Source organism: Patiria miniata, unplaced genomic scaffold (assembly GCF_015706575.1).
Source record: "Patiria miniata isolate m_02_andy unplaced genomic scaffold, ASM1570657v1 HiC_scaffold_2, whole genome shotgun sequence".
In the NCBI taxonomy this organism is placed as follows: Eukaryota; Metazoa; Echinodermata; class Asteroidea; order Valvatida; family Asterinidae; genus Patiria; species Patiria miniata.
This window is the reverse complement of record NW_024037058.1, coordinates 15,290,295-15,310,965: the sequence shown is the minus strand read 5'-3', so window position 1 is coordinate 15,310,965 and position 20,671 is coordinate 15,290,295. Positions and strand designations below refer to the sequence as shown.

Sequence of the window (20,671 nt, the reverse complement as noted above, 5' to 3'; positions counted from 1 at the left end):
CCCCAAAGTGAATTTTGTTCCCTAAGTTGTGTATGGTCCGTGGTTTAATCAACTCTTGATGATCGATAAATGAAATTTAGCCTTTTTCTTATTCATAGCTCTGGAGGATCCGAGAACCGTTACCAAACTGCATGCGCATTATGGTCATTGACTATACTTGGTTACATAAAAAAAACATAATTCCGTACCGTAGTCTGGCCCCTTTGATTGATGGTGTCTGGGAGCTTGGCTTCTGTACTGAACAGGATGACCGTTGTAGCCAAATTTCGGCTAAATTTGACAGAATTTTTCGGGGGAAAAACGAGTTTGACAGAAAATTTAGCAGAATGAAATTTTTTTAGCAGACTTCTAGCTGAATTCTGTAAAATTGGTGATTTGACACAAATTCAAAAATAATGGCAGATTTGACAAATATAGCCAATTAGTTTTGAAAAAGCCTAAATTTGAGGTTCCCTTTAATAGTTCACAGTAGCCTAAGGCACTGTCGATCATGGTCTGGCGATATAGTCGCACCAGACCGTGTCCAAATGTTAAAAAAGGCGATAAGTTGGGTCCAAGTTACTCGGACTAGCTAGACACGAACAATTTGTTAAACAAATTATTAAATTTTAGTAAAGAAAATTTAATGATTAAGTGTTTATTATGTATTTCGTGATATTACAGGTGATTTAGCAGCTTTTTGTTAAATCTAGCAGATTTTTGAAGTGCATCTGGCCGAAGTTTTCCATTACCTTACGGTCACCGTGGCGCGTGAGAAAACCGAACCGAAATCACAGGCCACGTACATACGTACACTACACCTGACACACACGCAGACCTACCTATGACCTACCGGCATATATGTATTAAAGCCAAGACCAAGTACCGGTAGAAATAACAGAATTTTGCCGGGCCATACCTACTTACTAAAGTCATGAGAGGTGCTCAGTCTTTGTGATGACACCGTGTTGATGAAATACATCTTTGGGAGTTTCGTTTTAGCCGAACCAATCAGTTAATTCAACATGAATCCTGTGTATGCGATTATTCTTGTCTTCGTCGGCTGCTGTTCCAATGTTGTGTTTTTGGAATTTATTGTCAGGTAGGATGGGTTGCCATATTATCGCGGTACTTATCACGTTTCTCGTTTGGAATAGAGATTCCCCACTAACCTTCCCGAATTGTCCTGTCTATTGTGTAGAATAACTCTTCCTTTTCAAATTGATATAAAAAATTCAGACGGTGGTGTGGTTTGCGAACGGAGGTGGACTCCCTATTATCGTGGTATGCGGGAAGTGGTTTTTATAATGATCTCAACTGTTTTATTCATAGTTAATGTTTGACCAAAACACCCCTGAATAAAGTCTGATATTTTCCCTGTAAGTTCAAGTTGATTAAAGACTATTTTATCTACAGGATGATTTCTAAGTCCCTGCCCTTCCCCCGAAAGGAGAACACAACTCACAGAGGCAAGTCTACTGTTTGGCGATTGGGGGCGCCATTCACTTAACACGGTGTGCTGTTTTATTTTTGTTAACGCGCTGTGTTTATTTTGATCCCGTAAAAGTTTTTACGATTTCGCGGTGCAAATATCGTCCTTCGACTTCATTTTACATTTGCAGCTGAAGAATTGGAACCAGGCATGGAACTTTCATGGACAGAGCACCATTAAAGATTTATGTTAAAATATAGACGGTACCTTTTAGCAGACACGGTGAGGGAAAATTTGCAAGTTTTGGAAAACGTTATTATTTATTAAAAATCGTTAAAAGTCCCGAAAGACACAACATTTTTTAATCGTCCTTTTTATACAACTTGGCAAAAAGTCCTTAATGACTGGTGAACTGGAAAAAACTTGCCACTTGAAGGAGTTTTGGCAACGCAAAAAGAGAAATTTCCCATGCCGCGATAATAGGGATGCCGCGATAATAGGGAGTCCGACTATACATTCCTTTGGCGATCGTGTAGTGTAGGGCCCGGTTCCTAACTTAAGGGAACAAAGTCCTCTTTAAAATTATTAGACAAACCAAACTAATTGGTTCTCAATTATCAGGTATGTCATAGATAGAGGGCAGGGTTTTGATTTTTTTTTTTAGGGAAATTTGGGGGTAAAATGACGACAGCGCGGCGACACAACACGCAACCCGAAAATAAAAGATGCCGATCACCGCGTGCTGTATACCATGAGCACGCACGGCGCTCTGAATCACAAGGTACAAACCACGCAGGAAAATCGTGAATTCAACCTCAAGAAACTGTTCAAAATTGCAAAACGGGTGTCATTAATTAATTAAGAAAAGTCTGCTTTTGATTTTAAAGGTGATTTTTTAGCAATACAAAACATTTTTGACTCTAATTTGATCAAAACTAAACAGGGGCCTGATGCTACACGATCGCCCATTCCTTTCGTCACTCATGTTCATTCTAAGTCATTTGGTTTAAAATGAACTTTCTTATTAATAATAGGGCCCTATTACGGATTAAAACATTCTGCAATGTGTAGCCTTTATCATTAATAGTATTTGTAGAAAATCTTCAGGTAGCCATAATCTACTTTAACTGAGTACTTAGTTCTAGAATTAGAAAGGCACACGGGCCTAACTTAGTTCTAATCATGCTCTAGTCTAATCAGAACTAGAAGTAATATGTTGTTAGTTGTTACCAAATAAAAAGAAATAAATTACTTTTTTCTTCATATATCATCTCAATGAAGGTCCTTCATTGCAAAAATGATGATAAGACATGAATCTGGGACTGAAAAACATTCCCAATTTCGTTTGGCAATACTTTTAACTTAGAAAATGTTCTGACTTTCCATAGACTTTGTACACAACTGCTGAAGGGGCGTCAGGTTGCAACATTCTTTCCTAATCATGGGAAGATGATGTTTCCAAATAAATACAAATAAATTTCAATGCAAGTCTATTACTGTTGTGCCCATTCTTGAAAATCACGCATTCTCGAGAATGGGCGCGCATTCTTAAGAATAAGCGCCCATTCTTAAGAACGAGCACGCGTTCTTAAGAATGAGCGCTCATTCTTAAGATTGGGTGGGAATATCACGTGCACAATTTATGAATTTTGCCCAATCTTAACAAACATTGCACGACATAATTATGTTAAATGAATTGTATAGCGGTTAAAAGGGAAACAATTCATATAAAGAGGAAAGAAAATGTTCTATGCTTCTGTACTCGTATAACTACGATAATTTGAATCAAATTAAACCTGTTATTATTGCTTTTTTCTGCCCACTATGGGAAGTTTTGTAATAACGGAGGACTGGGAACTAGTCTGGGAAGTGCTTTGTTTAGGCTAGACAAGTTACAAGTCCCTGCATGTATCATATGCGTGCCACGAAAAAAAAACAATGTCCAGAAGCTGCCAAAATTGCTCTTTTGACTAGATAGAATCCAGCTCTGTGACGTTATGGTGGGATGTGAACAATAAATTGGTGGCAATTTAAATGGAAAATAGCATTAGCACTATGGGATGTCGCAGTATTCATTCTCATTCTTCACATTCTTCATTCTTACGTCCCCCCCCCCCCCCCCCGCTTTTATTATCCCAAAAATCAGAATTCTTTGCACTAGTATTATTATGTCTCTTATTTTTTCCCGGTCCCCCCCCCCCCCCATATCAATACGCCTTTACTTATCATATCCACTTTTCAGCGCCTTGCGTTGCAACAGTATAATTATTGAGAATCAGTGAACGAGGATTCAGCTAGACTTGCCAAGCGCAGCCGGTGCTCGGCATCGACAAGACCGTTATCTTGTCGCGCATTCTCAAGAATGTGCGCTCAATCTGGAAGAGTTATTTTTTGCCAAGATTGAGCAAGGATCCAGTTGCACATTCTCAAGAATGTGCTTGCCCATTCTCGAGAATGCGTGATTTTCAAGAATGGGCACAACATTACTACAATTACGTATTTTTTTTCAATTTAAGTCTAACACAGTTAGGGCCTAGTTTCTGTTTTTGTGTGTGTGTGGTTTTTTTTTTTTTTGGGGGGGGGGGTGTATGGGGAGGGATGGAATCCCAAACCAGCAAATTTATTTGGCTCTGGTTATAGTCGTCAGGATCTTTTGGTCCCCAAACCAGAGTACATACAGGTACGTGTATACTTCTCAGAGTCAGACTTTATTTCCCTTAAAAAAAATCCTCCATATCCATGGATTACTAAGCAAAATATGAAAAACTTCAATGAGATGTAGAAATTGATTTAAATTATGGAAGTCAAAACTATTGTTCTTTTTTTTATGAAAAGACATGAATCAGTCCCAGATTCATGTCTTTTCAACACGTTTGCAATGAATGACCTTCATTGAGATGATATATGATGACAATAGTGGCGCAACATTCTTTCCGTAACAGTCACTACAAATTAAGTATTGAATGATATCCTTGTAGTTTTCGTCGCACAGAAGTCAGTTATTGCTATTATACTATGATACTATAATTTACTCACAACCAAGTACGCTACAGGGTGAGTAAAAAAAACAGAACCCAAACCCCCAAAATTATATTTCATATTTATAAAAATATGTAGCACCAAAAATAATGGAAAGCCAATTTCATAAGCTACTTTTATATGAAAAAAAAAATGACTGAAATTGCTCAATCCGTTCAAAGAATATCCCCATTTAAACACAATGACCCTAAAACCTCTTTCGTCCAAAATGCAATTTCAAGAATTGTCGTCACAATTGTCTTCAAACATCACCAGCGATAAAACCTCAGTTTAAAGTTAAAAATAGTAAACAAAGTCCTTTTGAAGGCCTGTTTTTTTAAAAAAAGGTGGACTTAATAAATCATATTGTTTGCCTAATCAGGGTTGTTAATCAAGATATTGTGCACTACAGTTGTTGACGGTTGTTGAAACAAGTATCTGTGTAATTTTCTTTGTTGTTCCTAACACTACAGTCAGAATACACAATAAATTGCTTTTTTTGGGGGGGGGGACGAAACAGGTTTTAGGGTCATTGCATTTAAATGGTGATATATTTTGAACGGATTGAGCAATTTCAGTAATTTTTTTCATCTGAAAAGCTTATGAAATTGGCTTTCCAGTCATTATTTTTGGTGCTACATATTTTTTTAAATATGAAATATATTATTGGGCATTTGGGTTCCGCTTATTTTGACTCGCCCTGTATTTAACAATAATTTACCAGTTTGGTTTAGGTTTTTTTGCAAATTGCTGTTCACTGCCTATGATACTCTTACTAATACTGTAGACTATTACATTCTTGTTTTACGTAGTGAGCATCCAGGCAGTGGCAACATCGTCACATTTGCACAGTTTCTCTTCATCGCTGTGGAAGGTTTCATCTTTGCAACACATTTCGGCACAAAGGCTCCGGTCATACCTATCAAGTGAGTAACCATAAAAATGAAAATCAGAAAAATAATCAACAAGAGCAAATACCATTACAGAAGCCTGTTCGGTATTCCAACTGCGAATGTGCACATCAAGATTTGACGACTATCCAGTTTTGGGTTAAACAATTCACCGCATGCGTGCAACATCATAGCGAGTACCAGCAAAATTAGAACAGTTGTCTTTTAAAATGAAGTGATTTTAGGTGTTTGTATGCCCCAGCTTTTGTGCGACCGAATTTCAATTGAATGCAATTGCAGATTTCAATGCGGAGGTACCCTAGCCTAAGGGTGGGGATTTTTCACTGCCGGAAAGACAAATTCCCAGCGTAAACATTTTCAGGAGCTCTTGAAATTTGCACTGAAAAAAGGACCAAAATCCCCACCCTTGTCTGGAAACGCGTGACCACAACCAGAGGATTTGAAGTAGCGGGATTATTGATAAAAGTCACTAAGGGGCGATTCAGAATAGTCAATGTTGAAAAATTTAGATATTTTTTCAAAATTGTTTTGACCCACTCACCCACCCCAGATTTTGATTTTTAAATGCCAAATGACTATTCAATGTATCCTATAAACTGAAGTTCAAAGTAATGCTTCAAATGAAGCAGATATTTCAGGTCAATGTTCTCCCAGCTCAGGAGTTTTCAATGGCTTTTCCAGGCTTCCAGCATGCAACTTTGTATTTGAAATAGACGAAAATTGCCTAGCACACAAAACTTTGCACAGTGTTTCCAGTTTTCCCGAGACACTATATTTAAAAAATATAAAGGGTTAGTTTTGCTTCATTATTATTAGCTTTTGATCTCGAAGAGGCCACTGGGTTTCCCCCTCCCTTTTTCTTGTATATTTTTTTCTATTACTTTAATTGAAAACTGAATTTCAATTTTCAGTTATTTCCTTTGACCCACCCACCTACAATTTCAACAACAAAAAAGATCGAAATTATTTAACATTGACTGTTCTAAATGGTCCCTAAGATTTCAAATTTTAAATTTTTTTTTTTTTTTTACAACTTTTAAAATTATTGTTCTTCACCAAAAGTGTTGTCCAAATCTATGCCCTCAACGTACATGTAGTGGGATAGGGATGGAAATATTGGTCACGTTCACAGGAAAAATGCAACTGCTTGACATTAATTAAATTTCTCGCTATAATTTTCTACAGGCATTATGCTGTGTTGGTTATGTTCTTCTTCTCTGTAAGCGTGGTCAACAACTATGCACTCAATTTCAGCATCCCACTGCCTCTTCACATGATATTCAGAAGTGTGAGTATGCCCATTATCACAGATATTACTACATGTATGTAGTAAACATAGAGCGCCCTCTCTCAAAAAGTGGCAGGCAAGAACACAATGACATGACATAAACAATGAGGAAATGGTTTTACATTGTTTAAAGTCCGGTTCATGCTTCGCGTTGGTGCGGGGCGGGGTTCGTGACGTCAGCGATGCGTTCACAGCGCATTGTTGGTGACATCGATTTCGCTTCGCACTTGCTTCCGCGTGGGGTATGAACCAGGCTTAAATCTTAAATCTTTTTAAGTACATGTATTCACTTCATTGTATTTTTATCCTGTGTCTTAACTTTTTATAGAAAGCGCCTAGGAGCATGATTTTCTTCATGGATGGGCGCTATATACAGTTTAACTTATTGTTATTATTACCTTATCATCACACTACAGTGTTACAAACTTCTGTCCTCACCTTTCAGAAAATTAGACAATATTTGTGTAATTGAAGTGATTTCTTTTACCTACATGTATTTTTCTCTCCAGGGTTCTCTTGTGGCTAACATGGCTCTTGGAGTTATCCTCCTCAAAAAAAAGTAGGTATTTTGGAAAACGACTCAGGAGTTCATAAGAACTAAATATCAAGGAAAGATTTCCATATGCAAAGTTCACTAATTTTCCTCTGTATTGACTAACAAGCCCCCAGATAGCAATTTCATGTCATCAAAGTCAATTTCAGCAGTGAGAAAATACAAGCATTTTCTTAGAAAACACTTAGAATTTTCCAGTCCACTCTCATAGGGTTTGTACACAGGGTGTTGAGTGAACTTCTTATATGGAAATCTTTCCAATATCAACACTCAATGAAACACGTGCTAAACATGTTGTTCATTGACGACCACTTTTCAAGGACGCCCTCTGCTGAGCTAAATTATGGGCTCCGTGCGCAAAAAGAGAAAGCGCTGTTTGACCTTTTTCGAGAGCCCAGTGGACGGGACGCATCACGAGTGCGTAATGATTTGCACGCGCATAGCACAAAGTGCGCAAAACTAATTTGATTCCGAATGAGGACAAAGCCATAGTGTCTTTGCATGATTGTCAGGCATCTTCAGCAATGCATTCGAATGTCTCTCCCAGTGGTCTCCTCAAAGTCTCCCTTTCTTACCATTGAGGGGGTACTTGTGCGCACAGCCTATACTTAATAATACAAAAAAATGCATTCATTTAATCATTTCTACCAAATCAAATTAGGTTTTGCCCTTCACCGAGGTATAAACATTCCTACCAACAAAATTAAACCTTTTGTTATGGCTGAAAGCAAAATAAACAAGACTAGGTAAGCCCAGTAAAGCTGGTCCCAGAGTGCACAGCGTTCTATTCAATCGATTCGGAATGGCTAGTCAAGCATGTGGTCCACACGAATCCTATACAATAGCACTGCCCCAGCTCTCTCCACCAATCTTCTGCTAGTCACAAGCGATCGTCAGTCGGTGAGCGAGTCAGTCCGTCAGTCAGTTTGTCCGTCGGTGAGATAGGACAAAGGAAACAACCTGGGGCAAATTTCACGGCGCTGCTTAACAGTTAGCAGAAAAGTTGTGCTAAGCATAGCAGAATAATTTGCAAACCTTCAGCACTATTTCACGGCGTGGACGTGCTTACGGTCGCGCGTGCATGGAGATTCCTATTGTTACGTCATTAAGTTATGCAAATTTTCCCTCTGAAGTAAGCGTGCCTTTTGCTGTGCTTACGCTTACGGTCTCCATGAAATAGAAGGAGGCACTGTTAGCAGAAAATCGTGTGCTAAGCATTGCCGTGAAATAGGGCCCATGTTGGCCCTCTGGGACCAGCAAAATTTAAATGAGCTAATCTAGATCTAAGTGACGGGGAGTCAGTCAGTAAGTCAGTCAGATAGGCGCAAAGGTGATATTTAGGTTTTGTGAAACAAGCAAAATTTAAATGAGCTGAATTAAAAAAAGCTGAAAAAAATACACATGTTGAGAAAAAGCTGAGTTAGCTGGGGCTGGGAGCCTGGAGTTCGTCATGATAATTTACATTGTTGTGTTTCCCATTCCAGATATCCAACATACAAATATATATCAATTCTGATGATCACTCTGGGTATATGCACGTGCACGCTGATGTCGGCAAAGACTGGGGTAAGTGATATTCAGTAATTAATCCAGATGGAGATATTTTATTTGCTTATAATAATGCTCCTGCAATCTGGTCTAAAATGTTATAAAAACCTCCGAGAATTGAATCAGTTGGCCACTGCAAAAGAAGTAGATTAAAGGCATATACATGTATAGGGTCATTTGATTTTCATGCATGTCATTTGCTTCCAGGAATCACACCACTCAAAATCCAAAGAAGAATGTTCAAAACCTAACATATTGAAGCTTCAGCTCGGTGGATAATTCACTTTGCAAGAAAAGAGTGAAAACCATGCATACATTTTTTTTATCATTAAACACGATTTCGTCCGTAGCACTCGTTATTTCCAAAAATTAGTCGATTGACGGATCGTTGGAAATCACCTACATTTCTTGATTTCTCCTAAATGACAGCAAGGCAGAGGGAATAATTTCTCGGGGTGCTTAGTATCTGTACGAGTGTTAATCTAAGTAAGCTTTTTGGTAATAAGTAGGGAGGTTACTTGTAAGATGAATGAAAATGATCCTATATATGCCTTTAAAGGGAAGATACAACATTTGCAAACATCCAAAACGAAATGATCAAATTATCACGAAATACCTTACTGAATCGCTAGGGATTGACAGTCTAAAGCATCCTGTAAATGGTGGCTCCTGGTGTGCTGACATTTTCAAGAACTGTATTTTTCCAACACTGGTTGGCTGACCAGCGTTGGAGAAAACTGGCTTTTTTCAAAAACTGCTCCTAATTTTTCTTATTTAGTTATTCCGCATTTTCTTTGCAATTGATTACACACTTGTGAAGGGGTACAAGCCTGCTAGACTGATTCTTTGACTTACAATTCCCTAAAGTCTTTAAATTTCTCAGTTTCATCTTAAGTAGGGTCAGGGAACCAGACTACAAGAACATGATTTGTTGTCTTGGTTTTTCCAGCATCTACCAAGCCCAAAGCGTGAAACAAGTCAGTTCAACCATATTTGCTATAACATACTAATCCTCAAAATCGATTTATTTCTGAAAAGTGCAGCAAAAGCAAATGTTGTACATTCCCTTTAAGTATAGTCATAAAGTCTGCTCTGAACCAATATGGCTTATCAAGCTGGGCACTTCTCCTGGTATTTCCATGGCATGTAATAAATAAGAGTATTTCTATTCTCTCTGGATAGATACCAGTAGCAAGGTATACATGTAACAGATTTATAATAAACAAATCCTCCATTTTCACTTTTCTACTGTGCAGACATGTCTTTGACATTTTACTACATGTAGAACTGGGTTAAAGTCAAATGATGCATGCAAATCTCCATTTAACTGCTGGCATACCAGTATTTAGCATATTAATTTCCTTGCCCTGCATGTGCCAATTTTAACCTCAGGTACAGAAGTGAAGAATAGAGGAGTTAAATCGGCTTGGTATATTTAACTGTACAATTTAAAAAAAGATCTTGTTCTACATCATAATTTTTAAAAGATTAATTTATTTTGTCAATTTTCTCAAAGATATTTTTAAGACATCAGTTACGCATTTTCTAATTGAGGTGTTGGCATACTCAACAACCCATTAGCCTTTGTACAGAGTGTTAAAAAAAAAACCAAAACAAGTGCAACATTCAGAACACAAATAATTAAAACTGTTTAACCCTAACTCCCTAGCATAATTTACTAGAAACCATACCCATTCTGGCAAATTCCAACACCCACATGGGAAATTGTACACACGCACACTGTTGGACTTAGTTTCTGGAGGTATGCCAACCCCAGTGTAAAAGACCATCAGTTTAGGGGTACTGTACCTATCCTAACAGATTTCAACAAAACCTGCTGTTGGGCTTTGATGGGTTGAGTTCGGTTAGGGCTAATTTTTTTTTTTTCAACGAAATTATCTATTTCATTAAAGCCTGACTATTTCTCAATCCGCTCCGTTTTACCCCATTAGGGTCCCTAGATAAAAAAATACAATCAATTCGGGCGATTCACAATGCAGAGCGCCACCAATAGTTTTTCCGGTCAGTAGTTTCGTAAGCGTATGATTCGAGTATATGTTTGCCCTTTTCTTTTCTTTGTATCAATATGGTGATTTTTGGTAAGGCGGCAGAACGCTATGCCCCAATCTATAACAATTTAGCTGTGTCTACTGACACTCATTCAAATGGGCCATATTTTGTCGACAGTAAACTTGAAAAGTTGACTCTCCATGGCAAACTCTTGGTGGCGCACTGCATTGTGAATCGCCCAAATTAAGTGAAAGGGTGTAATTTTTACTTGGGCCACTCTCACCTGTGATGTCACCAACTTCAATGCCTATTCAGTGCATAAACCAGATTCAGCATGTCCAGGTGATGTCTTTTAGTGCTACCAAATCGTGTAATGATTTTGATTTTTTTTTTCAGGAGAATAACGATTCTGAGAGGAAAAATTCTATGTTTCAAATTTTGACTTAAAAAGACTTGAAGTTTTGAAATGTCGTTTTCAATATTTAGTACTCCCTGACAGTGTTGCAGTGTTACAACAACTTTAATTTTTCTGTGTAAGTTATTAGTCTTTTTGACAACAAATATAATTTTCCAGTAATTTTTTTCCCAACAGGTTAAAAAACATGGTGCCGAGGAAGAAGGGCCCATGACAGCCTATGATATTGCTATGTTGTCAATAGGTGAGGAAAGGAATTTTACTTTATATTGGGTTTTGCCCTTGACCTACATATTTTTTATAAACGCTGTATATTCAGTATTATCTTCAAGCAAACTTGTATCTTCGATACTGATTGGTCGATCCACGGCAACAACAGTGTGATATTATACTGTATCGCACGGTCCATATCGCACCCTGCGTACGTGTTAGGCTATTCCAATATGCATGCGTCATTCCAGCTGCATGCGCCAAACAGCTGAAAGATTCATGTTAAAATGCTAGTTCCAACTTTACTGCACGTCAAGTTTGCTTGAAGATAAATTTGTTATCATGCTTGCACTCGTGGCACACGGAAAATGTAGTGCGTCTGTGTCCCACATACCACTCGGCCGGACTCAGACGCACTACATTATTCCGTGTTCCACTCACGCTGGCGGGATAACTAATATTGTCCGAAGGTTTGCGAGAAAAAGTTTATAAGCTTACTCGGCTGGGGTCACTGCCATATGTATTGTCATGCTCTTACCATTGCCATTTTCGTCATCGTCATTTGGTCAGTGTAATTGATTATTGCTGTCATTGTGTGATTGTGACAGTTTCTGCCTATTGTAACTCAATTTTGAGAGTCATTTTTATCCTGGTTGCGTATGTTCTAATTTTATCTCTTATCTCTTCTCTTTCAGGCTTATTTATGTTGACCTTTGCCCTTTTCATGTCAGCCCGGATGGGCATCTTTCAAGAAACACTCTACGCCAAATATGGCAAGCATCCAAGAGAAGCATTGTTCTATTCGGTGAGTTCATTTCTTGGTTTGGACAAAAAAATATCATAATTTTTGTAACATACACAGTTAACTATTTTAGTGAGAAATCACAGCGTGAAATTACAGTCAGACAGTGGGCATTAAGTGATTGATTGAAATATTATTGAATCAGAGAAAAATCCATTATTTTCCTTTTTCTCTGATACTGAAATCTAATGTACAGTGTACACATGTCGTCGTGTCCGTGCAACAAGATCGTATATATCTGCTTAAATGGTGTGTGATGTCATGTACGTGAAACGGGAGTTTTCAATGTCAAGATGTCGTATCATGCTTAAAATAACCTGGATGTTCGCACAAAGTCACCGTACATCGCAACACACGGGATACAACCTTGTTGCACGGAGCGTATTCGCGCGAGATACGATTTGCTGCAGAATCGAGTTTACGACCTTGTTGCACTGATGCGACGATGTAAAAGTGACGAAAGTCCTAACGGTTCATTTGCTCAAATTTACCCACTTATATTCTAAGAAAAATTATATGCAAAAAAATAATTTTAAAAAAACCCAAAAAACCTATTTTTGAAATGATAGTAGTGTCATTCAGTTTCTGGTCCAGAGTTCTAATCGACTTTCAATTGTCGGGCATATTCATATTCACTAAATTCTAAAAATATTTCTTTGTTTTATTCTTTGTCTTCTAAAAACAGTTACTTTCCGTTTCCTATGTTTCCTTCAACAGCATGCACTTCCACTTTTAGGATTTGCTGTACTAGGAAAGGACATCTACAACCATACAGTGATATTTTCAAATTCAGGTATGCAACAGTCCAACATCTCAGTTTACCTCGTGGACTTGAAAATCTGTTTTCCGTGTGCTGTTTTCATCAATGGACCGATCCAGTAAGCACCGCCCCATGGTATTCTGACCAATCACAGCAGTGATTTACGTATGTCCGACATGCGTGCACAAAAGTCTGACATGCATGCACGCGCGTATGATGCGCGCGGCAGGAAAATGCAGTTTGGCATTGGAGAGGAGCACGTGTTAATTTGCCCACGTGTGCAGTGGGCGGGGCTTACTGGACCGGTCCATTGCTAACAAATGTCCCTGATAGGCTCGTGCACTAACAAAAGAGTGTGCTTTTTTTTGGCACTTCGGAGAGCCCAGTGGTTTGTATACAGTGTGTGCACGTACTGTTTGTGGCTTGTAGCGCAATGTACACACGACTTTGATTCTGAATGCGCACAAAGCCAAAGTGTCTTCACGTGAGCATCAGGCGTTGTCGACGATTGCGTTGGAATGTCTCTCCCAGTGGTCTCCCCAACTCTTACCATTGAGGGGGCCGGTACTTGTGCATGGACCCCACAGTAGTAATCACCATTTAAACAATTGCATTCAGACAGTCTAGCTGCTCTTGCAGTGTTTTATTGAAGCCAGAATAAGCAGGAAGGGGTATTTTAATGATTTTATTTTCAATCCTTGCTGAATGTAAAAAAATTTGGCTAACATTTCAAGTTTTGGATAGTATTGAGCCGTCAAATCATCCACAAAGGGAAGCTGACTGGGCTCACTTTTAATCAATAAAGGCTGAATCGAGAAATTGACTGGATCTGGGTTCGAACCTGCGACCGCGGAAATGACATTCAAGGATAAAAAAAACAGCTGTAATATGTGTGAGTGATCGAGATCGTTACTTCCCAGCACCCGATTTCATCAAACTCTTCGTAACTTACGATGCATCGCAGCGCTGCGACGCGTCGTATCTCTACGATGCGTCGCAGCTGCAACTTGTCCTGCGATCCATTTCACGAAACACGTCGTAAGTGCGACGCGTCGTAGGTGTATTTATAGCACAACTCGGTGACTGTTTTATGTATTTAGTCAGCGTACAGTAAATAGTCGTCTGATATTCAACAAAGAGTCGTTGGATCTCAGCTCGAACTTTGTTAAAACGTAAAAAAAAATGGCGGCCGTGCGATGCCTTTTCGAAGGAAAACAAACTCTCATTGGACTGTATAGCTACTTTGAAATTTCAATTCTAATATTCCGGTCTAATTCATAATCATTTAATGAATTTTCTATTAACAACTTTTCACACATTGCCTCGGTATTATAATCTCGTTAATGTAATGTTTATGGCATAAAACTGGCTTAGAAATTAGTCTTCTTATTTTGCGATGACCACAAGACACGTCTTAACTTGCGACGTGTTTAAAGCCGTTGTCAAGGAACTTACGACGCGTTCAACACGTCGCAACTTTCGTGAAATGAAAGATACGACGCGTCGCGAGTTGCGACGTGTTACACGTCGTAACTCGAGTTGCGACACGTCGCAGTGCTTCGTGAAATCGGGTGCAGGATTGACAGCGTGTTTTATGCTGCAAACATATCAATACAGCAATGTTCTAACTAAAGGGCCTAAAGGGTATTGGACTCAGGTACAACATGGAGACTTGGGGAACTCCAAGAAAAAAGACACTTGAGACCATCCACATGAGACCACCAGTTTGTAGAGCAGTGGAATTGTGTTCCGAAGGTCACTGGTTCAAATCATGCTCCTGTCATTTTTTTTTTTTTTGCCTTGAATTGTTAGTGAATTACTTTCCAAACTTCGTTTGCCTGTTACAGGTAGAGTGTATCATTTGTCATTTGTGCATTTTGTTTGTTTGAAGCAGTAAAAATGCTCAGAATCTAAAGAAGGGTGCTTAACAACTAACCTGATGAATTTTAAGCTCAGTGAATGCTGTATATTCCGAGAAAACAATATTCTAGGATGTTGATTTCAAATCAAAAGTTGCCGAGTCATTTTTTGAATTGCGCCCAAAATCAGCGTCCGGGACACGTTCTCAATCAGCCGATTGCAGCTACGCGATGTCACGCACTGAACCGACGATTACAGCAACCGCACATGCGTGTGCATGTGTGTCATGTCAATGCTTTGCTGAATTAAAAAACGAACTACTTACCGAAATTTCCAAGAATGCGTCTTTAGATTAACACGTGTGTTAATGACCTTCTTTTCTTTTTTTTATTGTTATCTTCAAAATGACAGCATGACAGACGGAATAATTTCACTGGGAGTTTAGTGCCATTACTATCTTTAAACCAAGTATGTTTTTCAACAATAATTTTGTCAGTTACCTTATGGACAGCTGCAAATGATATACGTAAATTATATACTCTACCTTTAAAGTTTCTTTTTACCTACTTGTACATTTTTGCGGTTTACGCTTTTCAGAGCCACTAGCAGTACCCATTCTGGATGTTATGGTTCCAAAGATGTGGCTCTATCTGGCTGGAAATATGATCACACAATATCCTTTTTATAGTTCCGGTTCAAGGGTCAATCTCCCCCTCCCTCGTTTGCTTCTGTCATGTTTTAGGCCCCCCCCCCCCCAAAAAAGTCTCCGGTTTCTGGTATGGAGCTTGCCCCAAAAGTGGAGCCGCGACGCGTCTTTTTTTTTCTTTACCGTTTTTTTTTCTTCAAATGTCGGCTGATGACTGCAAATGTTGCCCAACTAAATTTAGTGCTAATATATGGGAGTCCAGAGACACCACATAAAACTTATACTCGATCGTAACCCCATCTAAAAACAAGTTAAAATTGTGCAGCAGCAGGATTCCAGTCAAACCAGTGAGTTTGGCAGTTTTGAGACATCATCTTACACTGAAAAAAAAAAGGTTTTTCATTTTGCCGAAGCACATGGCTACGGCGATGCGCACGCATACCAGAAACCGGAGACTTTTTTGGGGGCCTTAGCAATTATTGAGGATTCTCAGCACAGTGCTGCTTGAAGTTCTTTGGCAAGACACTTTACTACAATGGGAGAGTTTTGAGACGTTGGTGGCAGCAAACACACCGGTCCTTTTCAATTGTTTAAATCATGTTTAAGCTAAAGCGTGTTACTTTTCATTATTGTCAATGATTTGACTTTTAAACCTTTGTTAGCCTTGAACAAGCTGAAAAAAAGCACTGGATATGATACAATTTTGCGAATTTTTTTGTTCTTAAAAGTTTTATCCTCCAATCGAATGACAAAGATCTACTTGGATGTTATTTGAAACAAATAATGAATGTTTGGCATTCGTGCAATGGTGAGATTATTTTCATTCGTTGATAGATGGAATGTTCCATTCAACTCGGCTTCGCCTCGTTGAATGGAACAATCTTTCAACTCATGAAAATATTCTCACCATTGCACTCGTAAAGATTCATTGTTTGTATAACAAATGGTATGTCATTTGTGGACACGTTTGGTCTAACGGTGGAGTACAGGATTCATGATCAAGAGGTTGTGAGTTCAAGCCCCATCATGGCCATGCATGTTGTAGCCTTGAGTGAGGTGCTTTACCTCAATTACTCCTCTCAACCCAGGTGTTAAATGGGTACCGGCATTATTCAATGCTGGGAAGGTAACAGACTCGCTGTGGAGGAGGTGTGGCGATCCCCCCACAGCAGCATACGAGTCTGGCCCAATTGCTAAAGAAAGAGAGATGGGCACTCCGTGCCTGTAAACACAGGTTCGTCCCCTTTTTTATGTCATTTTGCACTAGTTGGTGTTTTGCTCATCGATGGGGTAACTGAACAAGCATTTTATATTCAGATTGCTGTCCAAAAGCTTGTGTGAAAAAAAAATCAAAAGCCTGCCCAGATGGGACTCGAACCCACAGTTTCCTGCTTGCTAGTGCAGAACGACCCAACCACTCAACTTAGAAGTAATTTACGGCAAAACCCAACATTAAAATTGACATCTCCCCTATATTGCATTTGAATCGACAAGAAGACCCAATAAGTTTGTCATTGGGTAGTTTAGTCAAGACATCTGCATTAGTAAGCGGGAAGATACGGGTTAGAGTCCCACCCGAGTGAGATTGTGTTGTTTTTTTCTCTCAAAATGTGGGTCAGCACTGAGTATACAGTACTTGATGAAAAACGGAGCGTTAATATATTAAGGTCAAAGTGTTTATTGTCTAGTTCCTTGACTCCTTTCATCACGTATGTGTGCATCCGCGGTGTCTTCATCCTGACTACCGAGTGCCCATCCCTCATCGTTACGCTCGTCGTGACACTACGCAAGTTCTTCAGTCTAGTCTTCTCCATCTTATATTTCAAGAACCCCTTCACCGTTTACCACTGGATGGGCACCGCCTGCGTGTTCTCCGGTACTCTGCTCTTCACCGGTGTCTTCCACATGGCGTGGGATCGGCTGTTCCCTCCGAACAAGGCCAAGAAAGTAGAATGAGACCTTCGGATGATGAACACTTTGTTAGTAGACCAAACCACTGAATAATACATTCAGCCAATAATGAGACGTACCTAGACCGTCTGAGCATTGGGCGTTAGTTCATTGCTCCATCTATCAATAATGTGTCAAGTTGTTAACAACTTGCCGAAATGCACGTGCCTCTCAATTTTGTGAACCTGTGTGACGACCTCAATTATGTGGTCAAAATGTGGAAGTCTGATTAGTCTATCAGACTGGTATATTTTGTAGAGATATTGAAATGTGGGTTTAATTCAAACCCAGCCAGGTGAGCAAGACGTTTGACTGCAAGCACTTCCCTCCATCAAGAAGTAATTGGTTGCTTGCAGACGGAAATGTTCTTGGACGAGTCACAGTGCTGATGTAACGGTCATTGCACTGAGCTTTGTACCTTAGGAGTTTAATATAAAGGTTTCTGCAATTCGGGCGATTCACAATGCAGTGCGCCAACAAGAGTTTGCCATGGAGAGTCAATTTTTTCAAGTTTACGGTCGACAAAACATGGCCCATTTGAATGAGTGTCAGTAGACAACTTGAACTAACATGTTATAGATTGGGTGATAGCATTCTGCCGTCTTACCAAAAAAACGCCACATTGAAAAAAAGAAAAGATAAGGGCAAACAGATCCTTGAATCATATGTTTACGAAACTACTGACCGCAAAAAAGTGACAATTTCAAATGTCCCACTCTGCGAATTTGTCGACCATCTCCCACAATGCACTGGGACAAATTAACTCTCCGTGGCAAACTCTTGGTGGCGCACCGCATTGTGAATCGCCCGAATCGTGTGCCAACTTGAAGTGTTCTTATAAATTAAAGAGTTTTTCTAAGTCTGTGGAATTGAATGAATGAAGCTTTGCCAAAGACGGACAAGATCAATTGGGGAATAAATATGTGCTTGGCAGGTGTTAAACACTCTGTTGAAGACCGGTTGGAGCAAATGACCCCTGCTAGGGCTTAAAAATGCGGCGCCCAAAAATATGACGCCGATGGCACATATGGAACTCCATACTTTAGATTTATACCTAGATTTATCCGGTTGGTTAGTGTGACGTCATCTCAACTTAACCATGCGTACTATGGTGTAACATAGCACGAATGGAATCGGAAGTTTACGCAACTTGAGCTTCAGCCAATGGGTGTTGTAATCAGTGGTGCGTGTGCGTGTATACATGTAACAAAGTCACTTTGATCAATACCACGTGACTATAACAAAACATTACTGCACATATTTTGTCTCCATTTACAAATTTTTCATAAACATCTTTCCGGATTGTTACAAACAAGTATTGTTAAGTATTTAATTTATTCTGTGTTTTTTTTCTTTTTGAAAATTAAAATTTGGTAGTTATATTTTATGGGAAACTTAGGGGGCTTATTTAGGTCAATTTATGGGGACAGACAGACCGACCAACCGACCCCCAAAAGACATGTAAAAAGCTCCTGCCAGAGCTTAACAAGTGCATTTTATAGTTGTTCTTCTGAAACACTTATTGTTGCTAATTTTCTTAAGGACAGTTTATTTTAAATAAATGGTTAATGTGTTATTAAGGGATTTTAATTTCATGTTTAATTTAGAACGTATTTGGACATAGATGTACACAACTCTGAACGTGCACTTCACTTCTTGAGGTTAATCCTTTCAGTGCAATTCCTTTTTGCCCCAAACAGATGCAGGATAAAAAAAAAAAACCTTGGGATTGAGTGAAGCTGACATTAAGCCATTGTCCAAATCACTTGGCTATGGCTGGGAATAACACGCGCACCTATGGAAGCCACTGGCTAGCCGCTGCAGCCACTTCCCATAGAGTCCTGTGTTTATACTGCTAGTCATAGCCAAGTGATGTGGATACGGCTAGAACTGACTCGAGTTGGTTGAGGTCGGTCCATGCTCTGCACTAAAGCAAAAGAAACTTTGTGAAATCTTCACAAAGGTGTAACATTCAAACTCCGGCAGATTTGTTGACGTCAATTTCATATTGCATAAGCATTAACCCTTCTACTGTTTAAACAGTCACATACAGTCAAAAAGTCCATCTACTTCTCTTGCCATGCCTTTTACACAGGCAAGTCACAAACAGTCAGATCATATTTGAAGAAAGAACTCTGACTAGTCAAATTCAGTCAACAGACAAAAGCAGGAAACTGGTGGCACAGCTGGCTTATCGACCACCTACAGTCAAAGCCTAGCTGCGCCAAGTTACATAAACAGTCACAGCCAGTCAATCCCACTTTATGTAGGCTGGGAGCTCTCTGACGTGTGACTGTTGAGTACAGTCTCTTGATTGATTTTGACTGGACTTGGCACAGAATGTATGTTTGCATAGGAGGGTTACTGTGAGATATTATATGGCCTTCATGCTGTTAGACCAAACAGCTTCCCGTAGATGTTAATCACCTATGCAGTATTGTCCTTATTGTGTGCTTTCATGTATTCACGTCGGATAAAGACGTGTGTGCCAAGAAATGTTCAAAATCATTGTTTACCCTCATTGATAGCATTGCTGTGTTATTATCATTATTGTATGTTTCTGGTAATGAAACCAAGGATTCCTCGAAAACGCCCTAGGCACTGTAGATCACAAGCCTGAAGAAACCTGTGGAGAGAAGACAATGAGAAGAAATTACAGTTTCAGAGGTGGGAGGAAAACCCCAGGAGAATATTCTGGGGAAGACCCACATAATCAGGTAGGGACTGAAAACCCAATCCACATGTTGGCCCAGGCGGGATTCGAACCTGGGTCACAGCGGTGGAAGGCGAGGAAAGAACCGCTGCACCAACCTAATTCCAACGGAACCACTGGATGCAGTTCTATTGAGGCAGTGGTTGTTCATGAGGGTGCATGGGAGCTAGCCCCGCACCCCTAAAATATCCATCTTGACTTAGAAAATTTACCACATTTTCTTTGAAAAAAAAACTAGTGCCTCAAAAAAAAAAAGCTTAGTGAAGCAAGTTTTAGCCTGAAATGTTTTTATTCAAGAACCACACTGGAAGTTCAACCACAACCAAATGATTGTAAAAGGTTAACCCTTTTTTGTTCCACACTTGAATTTAATCTCTGATGAATTAAAAACCATAATTATAAACCAAAAAGTTGTGCAGGCAGATATCCCTTTAATTTCTCAAATACTACTTAACATGAGAATTTCATCTTGATGGAGCATATTAATTATACTCTTGTGTGTAATCAACAAAAATGCCATGGTAATCCGTTCATGCAAACCAGATATCTAACAGATTATTAAAGGCTATGGGTTTT

General features: G+C 39.2%; 1 protein-coding gene across 1 annotated transcript; it reads left to right on the top strand.

Moving 5' to 3' along the window:
* Nucleotides 1–779: 779 nt before the first annotated feature.
* LOC119726648 (UDP-xylose and UDP-N-acetylglucosamine transporter-like) lies at nt 780–19,955 on the top strand. The gene is made up of 10 exons (XM_038198409.1): nt 780–1,081; nt 5,242–5,355; nt 6,526–6,628; nt 7,138–7,187; nt 8,666–8,747; nt 11,332–11,398; nt 12,060–12,169; nt 12,884–12,959; nt 15,384–15,459; nt 17,142–19,955. Exons 1-10 carry the CDS (start codon nt 1,005–1,007, stop codon nt 17,386–17,388), a joined length of 1,002 nt encoding a protein of 333 aa, XP_038054337.1. The 5' UTR covers nt 780–1,004; the 3' UTR covers nt 17,389–19,955.
* The last annotated feature ends 716 nt before the right edge of the window (nt 19,956–20,671 follow it).